The following is an 11,233-nucleotide window of genomic DNA, read 5'->3' as shown; positions in this document are numbered from 1 at the left end:
TTTGTAAATTAAATTCTGAAAAAAAAAAAAAAAAAACCTTTATGTGTAATGTATTCTAAAGGTATTCATAATATATATGTAATATATTATAACTGTGGTCACAATTATTCATGAGATCATACAATGCATTATAATGTATTAAATATAAAGGCTTCAAGTAAAGTGTTACCAAAACCTCTCCCACATAATCTCTATGATCTTGGAGTGATGTCTTTATTGAGTAGATAATAAAAAAATCTATAAATGGTTTAATTTAGTCTAGAAACAACGTCTTGTTGTTTCTTACAAAGGGGGTCAAGGGTAGAGGAGGTCATGTTTCTTTTAAAGCTAGTCTAAATGTCCATGCTGGGCCACTGTATACCTGTACACTGAGAGCAGGGCTGCGGATGTTGAACTCTTCTGATGCCAGCACTCTCTCCTGAGACTCCACATCCTCTATAACCACGGCCAGGTTAACCATATAATCCTCCACAGCCTCCTTCAGCATGTAGGCATTGAAGGGGATCTCATGTTTTATAGTCACAGCTGGTGGAGTACAAGAAACCGGGTTCAGTCACATGACCTAATGAATCATTTCGCTACGTTTTTGTGGTATTCAAAGTCATGTGGTCCAGATGGATGTTTTTTACAAGACTTGCAAGTAGAAGAATTTTGTTATGCATACCGGCTGTGTACAATACTACTCTGCCTACTATTAAATAAACAGTATACAGTATGCATTCCATGATAAATATTTCACAGTCCTATGCTACATCTTGGTCACACGACTAGAGATGTAATGATGCACGCCGAGCCAGTTGAAAATCGATAAAAAAAAAATATATATATATATATATATATATATATATATGTGTGTGTGTGTGTGTGTGTGTGACGATTCAAGTCGGTTGAAACGAAAAACGAATTGCGATACAATTGGGGGCGGGAGTTTATATGACTATCTCTGAGGGGAACTGAGTTTTTTTTTCTTTTTTCTTTTCCCTCTTTATAATGCATTTATTAAAGTTGTATTTTATAAGCGCTGCGCTGCTTTGTTTACAGCGGTAACCCAGGAAACGCTGTATCGCTGCTGTTCCATGAGCGCCTCCTGCTGTCAGAGAGTGAATCTGCGTCTCTTTCAGAGCTTCTGCTGTTTCTGTTTCCTGCAGATGTTTTACATAGTATAGTTTCACAAAGCTGAAGTCAGACCATTCTGTTTTTGCTTCAAATTTTGAAATGATCCAATTTAATTTAAATCAAAAACTGCTCATGCTGCATGTATGCAGCATCTTTGATTAGATCGTGATTAAAATGCCGTGGTTATATATATATATATTTATTTTTTATTTTTTTATTTTTTTTATCAGAGGATAAAGACTACATTTTAATAATGTATATCTGCTGACAGCAACATTTTTTTAGCGTACACTAGAATATAGATATTAGCATAAATTTAGATTTAATGGAATTAAATCCATTCATTTGAACCCAAATCAGTAGTCTGTCATTTACTATTATGTTTTGTTACCTTACACGGCTTTATTTTTTTTAAACAGAAAAATTCGTTTCTTAAAACCCAACATTAAAAATAATTGTGATAAGATTGTGGAACAAATCGTAATATTTCTGCCATATCGTCCACCCCTGCAGCAGAATAACTGTGTAAAACACTTGCAGGTTGTGATTTATTTTATTTGTTATTTTTTTGGTTCTAAGTACATTTTAAACTCATTTTGCAGGTTGCAGGACTCTTACTTTCATTCGGGGCGATCTTCACGTCGTCATGAGCCTCCCAGAAGGTTCCAGTGGGATTGCGGTTGTACTCCTTGTTCTGAGCGTTCACATGTTTTTTCAGCAGTTTCGGAGCGGCCATATTGTTAGTGATTATGACATTGAAAGAAATGTTTTCTCCGACTACAGGGGCTTTCAGAAGCTGGAGAGAAACTTCAATGCCCTTAGATGCTGCATGAAAAGACATGTTAGATCACTGCATTCAGTCATATTACTCAAACAAGGAGCAGTGTTTATGAGGAAAGGAAAACCAAATGCTAGAACTCACCTTCCCTTTCACCTGCGCTGTCATCCTCTCGAAGATGGTGTCTTGAGATAGCAACTTAGAGGAATAAAAAAAATACTTAAAAGAAAATCATAAAAAGATATTTACATAGAAATATTCTCAAAATCAATTTAGCTGGCATTTAACAGTTTGTGATGTGCGTCGTTTTTATGATAAAATGTTTCCTCAAAGTGCTCAAGAAACCTGCACTGCATTAAAAAAAATTTTTTTTTTTAAAGTTTTAAGTAAAATAAAAGATTGGAGTGTTTTACAAGAAAATACTTTTTCAGTATTACTATCTGTACATTTCATCTTTAATTCAATGTGTCAATTGCAATTTCCTTGTAATTGTTTGTGAAATTTACTAGTGATTTCTGAAGGAAAATTGTGTCAAGAAAAAATGCATTGTCTTTAACAACAACCATTCATTTTTTTTTTTTTCGCTGATACTAGTCTACTGAATTACACAATTCAGCTTTAAACATTAGAAAGTTAGAATGACTTACCAGTGCCTGCTGCACCAGCGTCTGGTGCACGAGATGGGAGTTTATCTAAATGTGAAAGAATGAGATTTTTGAATGAAACTAACAGTATTTTAACAGTATGCTTTTCTCTTTCTTTATCACTCGTTCTCTTACCCTTCTCAGTTTTGTATTCAGACGTGATGTCCTGCATTAGCATGGATCCTGGACGTTTGGTGGAGATCAGGGCTCCAACTCTTTTTTTATCAATGCTGGTTGATAATACCTTCTTATCTTTGATGATTATTGTACGCACATCTGCGTTCACTTCTGCAAAAATGAACGGCACATCGTATTGCGCCTCCACCTTCTTCTGATAGATGGCTTTAACAGCAGCAGGGCCACAGCGGAACATTCCTGTGACAGAATATTGATGTTTAAGCATTATTCTCAGCAAATCACAGCTCAAAAAAATTAAAAAATAGCATGATTTAGAGCAATTGGATGGCATGCTATTTAGGCAGCTCACTAGGTTTTAGAACAAAGCCTAACTAAACTGGACCAGTACTAACCAGCATAAACCGGCCTATAAGAAACTGGTCTTTTCAGCATGTTTTCTACATGCGTTAGCCTGGTAAAAATCACTGTAATGACAGACCTGCACTCTTCTCTTGTGGCGTGGCGTCGAGAACCTGCCATCCGTCATAACCTTGACCCAGATCAGGCCTCTTCATCCAACTCTCCACCCACACGTGGAAGTTCCTGAAAAGGGCCAAACACTTTTAACTCACAGATTAAAAATGCTTAAACAATTAATTATTCCTTTCCACCGCAATCATTCCGGTTTATTTGTATACTAAAGGCGGTGAATATGCTTTTACTGAAGTGTAAGGAAAAACATTTAAGGACTATAGACTACAGGACTAAATTACATTTTACAATACATTCACAAAGAAAACAGTTATTTCAAATTGTAATAATATTTCACTGTTTTTACTGTAGTTTTGATCAAATAAATGCAGCCTCGGTGAGCATAAGAGTCTTCTTTCAAAAACATGAACAATCTTACCAACGCCAAACTTTTGAACAGTAATGCATGTCTTAGCATTATAACTACAGAGACTTTTTTAGCTTTTTAGCGTAACTCACCAGATGCTATCCTTGCTCATAGACAGCTTTTTCCCCATCTCATTGTAATATTCCTCAATCACCATATTTCCGTCTGTGTCATGAGCGGAGTTGAAATTGGTGATGACTCGAGTCGGAATGCCAAGGGCTCTCATTACTATCACACAAACAAACACATTTGATATTGATCATCAACAGCACTAATTAAATTACCAACAACTCATTAAAGGAGTACTTCACACAAAAATAAAATAATCTGCTCTCAAAGATTTTTGAGTAAATGTAACACTTTTGTAGCACATACGCACATACGCTATCATTCAAAATGTGGGGTCAGTAAGTCTCTTCTGCTCACTATAAGGCTGCATTCAATTAATCTAAAAATTCAGTCAAATCAGTAATATTGTGAAATATCATTAGAATTTAAAATAGCTGCTTTCTATGTGAATATATAGTAAACTGTAATTTATTTCTGTGATGCGCAGCTGTATTTTCAGCATCATTACTCCAGTCTTCAGTGTCACATGATCTTCAGAAATCATTCTAATATGCTGATTTGCTGCTCAAGAAACATTTCTGATTATTATCAATGTTGAAAACAGTTGTGCTGCTTCATATTTTTATGGAAACTGTGATATATTTTATTTTTCAGGATTCTTTGATGAATAGAAAGTTCAAAAGAACAGCATTTATTTGAAATAGAAATCTTTTGTAATATTATAAATGTCTTTACTTCAACTTTTGATCAATTGAATGCATTCTTTCAAAAAAATGTAAAAATAAAATCAACAACAAAAAAATCGCACTGACCCCAAACTTTTGAATGTAATCATTTATATGTGTCCCACCTGTACACATGACAGCAGCAAACACCCAGCACTGTCCGTATTTCACAGGCCTGAATTGTGCTTCTGCCCACTTCTTGAGAATATCTGCGCTGCCGGACCACTGTGAAGGGTTGATGCCACCGCTGTAGTCACCTGACCAGTTTCCCATTAACACCCCTTTATCATCATTAGAGTTCACCTGTTTAGAAAGACAGAAAGACTATATTAATACATAGAGAGAGGGAGAAGGAGCAGAGAGGATGGATGAGAGCAGATCCTCACCATCGCTGAGATCACACGGCCGATGTACACCGGATTGCTGCGGTTCTGCAGATCTGTTCTCATGTCCGCTTGATGTTGAGGACTCAACTGCAGCAATTTCATACAGATGTCCAGTATCCCCTTTTCAAACTGAACACACATTTATGCATCACAGGAGTTAATGTAAAGTCATGTTCAGTGCTGTGCTGTCAGTCAATGATCAAACATCTCACCTGATCGAACGACCAGGGTCTGGAGACCATGTTACCGGGGCTGCCTTTAAACAGCAGGCCAATATCACTCCTGACATATTCAGTCCTCAGATCCTCCGACTGCAGGAACACCGAATCAGCTGCAGAAAAACACAACAATTTGTTTTATAGGTGATCCGTGTGTAATTACATTAAATGAAAGCAGTAAGCGATAAGAGGCTGTGCATTACTGTAATTTTAGAAGTGTATAAAATGGCATCAAAAGCAATGCAATTAAAGACACTGACTACTTTTTAAAAGATTGATTGTTTTTGAAAAAAACAATATCACTCCTGACATATTCAGTCCTCAGATCCTCCGACTGCAGGAACACCGAATCAGCTGCAGAAAAACACAACAATTTGTTTTATAGGTGATCCGTGTGTAATTACATTAAATGAAAGCAGTAAGCGATAAGAGGCTGTGCATTACTGTAATTTTAGAAGTGTATAAAATGGCATCAAAAGCAATGCAATTAAAGACACTGACTACTTTTTAAAAGATTGATTGTTTTTGAAAAAAAAAAAAACTTTTTTTCAGCAAGGATGCATTAAACTAATCAAAAGTTAAAGTAAAGACATTTATAATGTCACAAAAGATTTCTGTTTCAAATTGTATTCATCAGAGAATCCTAAAAAAATATATTTTTCTCGATTTCCACAACAACATGAAGCAGCACAACTGTTTTAAACATTGAGAATAATGAGAATCATTATTAACAATTAAGTACCAATTATAATTGATAATAATTGAGCAGCAAATCAGCATATTAGAATGATTTCTGAAGGATCACGTGACACTGAAGACTGGAGTAATGATGCTGAAAATTTTAAGAGGTAGTGTACATTAGGTATTATTCTCCAAAAAAAAAATTTGCTCCATGTAATAAATTCACGTACTTGCCCATGTATATGTTTTAACTTGAAATGAGGCTTTCAGATCAGAAACAATTAATTGTATATTCAAATGTAAGTGTTCCATTGTAAACCTAAACATAAGATTTCGCATTTTGCTTATTTGAGTCCTACAAACATGAAACATGTCTTTTGTTGGGAAGAGATGTGTGCTTCATTTACTTTTCAGATCGATCAGACTTTATGTAGAGGGATTTGGACTAGCAAGTATCTAGCAACCACATACCAGCATGCTAAAAGCCACTGCCAACTAACAGCCTGCTATCAAGGCATTCAGTTGTGTATGGACACACAGACAGCACTCACTTTGGCACCAGGGGTTGCAGAGGAGCGTGATCTGGCCGAGCGAGTGTGTTTTCACATTCAGACGGGCCTCGACCCTCAGCTGGAGCGTGTAGACGCCGATAGAAGCAGACGCAGGGCTGGACAGTGACACAGATAGCGCACGGGGTCCAGTCGGGTTCGGTAAACGCCTCTCCAGAACAGCGCTCCATTGAGTCAGAGAGGGCTGTCCGAGCCTGGAGACCGGGACCTCCACAGACACCGGACCTGCAGAGAGCAGAGACGAGTGGGTGTCAGAATAGAGCACAAAAATAGAGTTCTGGAAGTAAAATACTATTCATTTTCCCCACACAGGGATTGATTTTATAGGTAACTTCACTTTTAATGTATTTAGTTTATACCAGGGCTATAGTGAACTAATCATAAAAAATCTCGCAATTTTAAATCAAATAAATGTTAATTTATAATAAAATACAAAAAATGTAAACATGTTTTATTTCAGCTAGTTGCTAAGGCAACATTTATAATAATTGTTTAGTTTAAGTATTAAATAAACAAAAACTAATAAATAAATAACCTACAGACATATTTTAAAAATACTAATACAAATTATAAAACTACTTGCACTAAACCTAAAATTAAAGTGAAAACAGAAAATATAACACTAAAATTAAAAATATGAACAAAAATTTTAGCAGTATATCAATGATACTAAAATAACATGCAAACTACTTTTACAATTGCATATATTGGAATAAACCTAAAATATATTGTTTTTATCTTTGACTTCTTCATAGCCATCATAATTTTTATTCAAAGTACTGCATATAAATACATCTGTTACAATGCTGCATGGGATGAGTCGTTAATTTTTCCTGTAGCAAATCTGTGCAGTATGTCACTCTGGATCTAATGATTACTGATGAATTTCATCATCATAGAGGGATGTGAGGTGAGGTTGCATTTTTAATTCACACACATACAGATGCATGCACACAAACACACCTAGAACAATTTGGAAGATCAGTTTTTCCTTCAGTGGATCGAATGGTCGTCCATCATAGTTGATTGTCACTGTGAAGGCCTGTCCTCTCCGCAGAACCACAGTGCTGGAGCTCAGACCGTCGGTCTTGTGGTGGGTCTGGTTTTGCACCTGTTGCAGGTCAATAGTTCGAACTTTGAACTCTGTGTAAAAATGAGCAAATGTGATATTATTTCTCAGACAATTGTTTGGATAGATAGAGAGAGAGAGAAAGAGAGAGAGAGTAGAAAAAAGTATAAAAATAGTATTAAAATAAAATATAATTATTTTAATAAATGTAAAATTATTTTAATATAATTTAGAATAAATCATTTTCTAAATGATCTGAAAAGCTGTTTTGTAAGCAAATAAACAACTTAATTGTACAACTAGAAATATTTAAGTGTTTAAAATAGCAGTTAATGATTAACTATTACAAATCATTTTCTTAATAGCTTAGTAAAATAATCTGAAATCTAAAAAGATTACATGCAATAGAAAAGATTAATGCAATAAGTTCTTTAAATAGCAAAATAACTCAAATACTATGTTTTTTTGTAAAAGGATTAACAAAATGCCTTGCTAGTAAACCAGTAAAAATGATAATGATAAAAACATGAAGCTTACTGTCCATGATATGCTGCTGTGTTGTGGTTTGCTGTTTGATTCAGATTCTTCGTTTATTGTGCTTTTATACAGCATCCACCTGCCTCTCCCTTCCCACTAAAGCTGCAAAACCACATTCAAATGAAGTTAAAACATGTCAAATGTTACAATCAGTTGAACCAACACCTCAAATCACACATGAGTGTGTGTGTGTTTCAGCGGGTGGAACACAGAATGAGTAATACACATATATATCAAGAACGGACATCCACGTTCAATGGGACAAAGGTGTCTATCTATCTATATCTATCTATCAATCAATCAATCAATCAATCAATCTATCTATCTATCTATCTATCTATCTATCTATCTATCTATCTATCTATTCAAATGTACTGTATTTATTGTCTGTAATTGGGCATCTGAATAAAAAATGTATAATAAAGTGCTTTAAAAAAAAATCTGCCTTTCTTGTAAAATAGTCATTTGAAAATTAATGTATAAAAACAATAATTATATTTTAGCATTAGAAACACTACTGTGACAGAACATAAAAAAATTATTAATGTTCATAAAATAAATATAAAGATTGGTTTTGGTAATCACCAATACTGTTAGTTTAAGGCAACTGTGGCACAAACGACACACACACACTTGTGTGTGTCTGTGTGTGTGTGTGTGTGTGTGTCCATAAAAAGTTACTGTAATTTAATTATGAGAATTTTAAAATGTAATATAATGTAATTACAAGTACTTAATTTTTGGAATTACGTAATCCAGATTACATGTATTTCCAGATCTATTACAATTTATATACTATATACAGTGTATACACACACACACACACACACATATATATATATATATATATATATACACATGCAATTTATTTTTTGTTTCGTTTTTGCATTATAGTTTGACAATTGCGGAATTGTCTTGAAGAAAAATTACTTAATGGTTCTAAAAAAAAAAAGGCATCATTTTCTTTGAGCAAAAGTAATGTGACAAATGCAATGCAGTCTTTCTTTTCCGCTTTTCCAGGGTAAAATACGAGATGCCCTTAACAGGTTTTGTGCAATTCACCCTCATATATGACTAATAATATAACTGATAATTTCCTTGTTGTCTAAATGCGGAATTAACCTGCATTTAATGAAGGCTGAATAATCTAGATTTATGAAACACAACATCATGATGCACAGTCACGGAAAGGGCTTGAGATCACACCCTCACTCACACCAGTGAGAGTGAATATTAGATCAATCATGACAGATATAAGAGATCAGCGTGCAGAAGGTGCGGTGCTGTCAGGCCTGGTCTCAGTTTCAGGTCACTCCTTTACTCTTTCTATTTTCTGAAGAGATTTAATTATGACACTCTCATTCGTAGTGGGATTACAAAATACTGTATTTGACATATGACAACATCTGAATTTATTAGGAAAAACATTAGTGGTTTTTACAGTATCAGAGGTGGAGAAGATTTCACAAGTCATGAGGAAACAAAGACTTGCCTGTGAGAAACTTGTGAAAAAGTTAATAACATTTTGAAGTTGTATGTAGAGTAGATGTCTGCATGAATAAATTATAAACATGTATTTATACTTATAATGTGGTCTGAAGATGTTTGTATTAAGCAAACTTCACAACATTTTTTCATGGCCATATCTGTAATGGAAAAAAAAATTAGGTGTGGTTTGATTTCAACTGCCAATTTTCATCCCGCACACAATAATTTAAGTGATTCAGTCTTATTTACAAAACAAATCGTTCTGGATGTTGAATAGCCTTCCCAAGAATTTTTAAGGCTCAGCCAGTTTATAGGCTGTACAAGGAAATAATCTAGGTTATTAATGCAAGCACCGTTACTAGTTAAGGCCCTTCCCAATAAAAACACACCTTCAGTGCAGGTTTCTGAAATGACTCATTCTTCACAAAGCCCTTGAACAAAGCCATTGATGCTTTCAAGAACTGAAGTGGATCATAAAGGCCTTGTTGAACAATAAATCTGCAGTCCTATAGTGTACAAAAGCACTCTTATTCTTGACGGATGAGGCTGCTAAACTAAAATCACACCAAAAGAGTCTGATGCTTTAGAAAGGAAACAAACGGGTCTTAACATCAAGTGAATATCAATAACGGTCAAAAAATAAAAAAATCTACCAAAACAGGTTTAAATACTTCACTGAAAAGCCCAGTTAGGGAATGTGTAGGGTGTCTTTACTGCCTTATGGTTTGAAATAAATAAGGGAACAATAAATTAATCAACAAAGCATTGCTTCTAGATATTACCTAAGTATTATAAGCATTATGAGAAGTATTTGCTTTCATAACAATCGAAGTTTTATCTGTCTTATTGACTTAAAAAACAGAATTGCGATTCATATATGAATAGATTTTTACATGCACCCCTATTTTTCTTCCTCTTCTCTAAAGCAGCGCAGCATGGCCCCGCACCCTTCGTTGCATGTCCCCAGGGGCGGGGTTTATCTGGGTTTGTGATGTCATTAACCCGGGAAGTAACTTGTTGTAGTCCCTACCAGCCGTTTTTGTAGGCATTAAACCGCCAGAATTTTAAAAGATATCTCCGTTTGCATTGAACTTTCAGCTTCGTAACTTTGCAGATACTGTTTATGCTCAAACAGCAACATTACACACTAACGTCAAAATAGTGAAATCGCAATCAACCACCCCTTTAAGTATTTATTAGTGCTGTCAAACGATTAATCGAATCCAAAATAAAAGTTTTTGTTTACATAATATATGTGTGCTGTGTATATTTATTATTTATATATAAATACAAACACATGCATGTATATATTTCAGAAAAATATGTTGTTTATATATTAAATATATTTAGTTTATAAGAATTTAATTATAAGAATATAAATATAGACTAATATAATATTTTCTAAATATATACTGTATGTGTTTGTATTTATATATACATAATAAATGTACACAGAACACACACATATATTATGCAAACAAAAACTTTTATTTTGTATGCGATTAATCGCGATTAATCGTTTGACAGCACTAGTATTTATACATCATCACTTAGAGAAACTAAATAGCAAAGTCCTAAAAGGAAACATTTTCCTTATTCAAAATGTAATGCTTCAAGCAAAATAATTGCTTTAGGGTGAAATGTGGCCTGAAATTGTTGTTGAGCGATTTAAAATCGTGTTTTCTTTCTTTTCTTACATGATGGTTTAACAAAGTTATCACGAAGTGTAAATCTAATTTAAAGTGGAGCGAACAATCTAGACAATGTGCAAAGAAGTCATTCAGTGCAACCTGTAACATGTAAGGCAGCACAGTTTTAAAAATGGTCAAGGTTATATAGCTCCGATTTCTAAGTGTCATAAATAAAGGTAAAGTAATTAAACCCTTCAATACAACACAAATAAAAAAAAAACACAAAAGGAAAAAAAAAAAAAAAAAA

At 34.2% G+C, this 11,233-nt stretch overlaps 1 protein-coding gene across 1 annotated transcript in view; it reads right to left on the bottom strand.

The window, feature by feature from the left end:
* The window catches only part of LOC107690823 (protein-glutamine gamma-glutamyltransferase 5-like), a 10,759-nt gene extending 2,945 nt beyond the window's left edge, over positions 1–7,814 (bottom strand). Inside the window, exons 1-13 of the mRNA XM_016489243.1 lie at positions 7,808–7,814; positions 7,165–7,344; positions 6,184–6,426; positions 4,946–5,064; positions 4,734–4,862; positions 4,473–4,650; positions 3,646–3,781; positions 3,155–3,258; positions 2,674–2,913; positions 2,542–2,586; positions 2,039–2,092; positions 1,735–1,941; positions 362–525 (exon numbers count right to left, since the gene is read on the bottom strand). Of these exons, the coding sequence (XP_016344729.1) occupies positions 362–525; positions 1,735–1,941; positions 2,039–2,092; positions 2,542–2,586; positions 2,674–2,913; positions 3,155–3,258; positions 3,646–3,781; positions 4,473–4,650; positions 4,734–4,862; positions 4,946–5,064; positions 6,184–6,426; positions 7,165–7,344; positions 7,808–7,814 (1,806 nt within the window). The remainder of the gene's footprint in view (positions 1–361; positions 526–1,734; positions 1,942–2,038; positions 2,093–2,541; positions 2,587–2,673; positions 2,914–3,154; positions 3,259–3,645; positions 3,782–4,472; positions 4,651–4,733; positions 4,863–4,945; positions 5,065–6,183; positions 6,427–7,164; positions 7,345–7,807) is intronic.
* Between the last annotated feature and the right edge of the window lie 3,419 nt (positions 7,815–11,233).

This window comes from Sinocyclocheilus anshuiensis, unplaced genomic scaffold (genome assembly GCF_001515605.1).
Source record: "Sinocyclocheilus anshuiensis isolate Anshui unplaced genomic scaffold, SAMN03320099.WGS_v1.1 scaffold1753, whole genome shotgun sequence".
Classification (NCBI taxonomy): Eukaryota; Metazoa; Chordata; class Actinopteri; order Cypriniformes; family Cyprinidae; genus Sinocyclocheilus; species Sinocyclocheilus anshuiensis.
The sequence above is the reverse complement of the archived record's forward strand: the minus strand, read 5'-3'. Positions and strand labels throughout refer to the sequence as shown.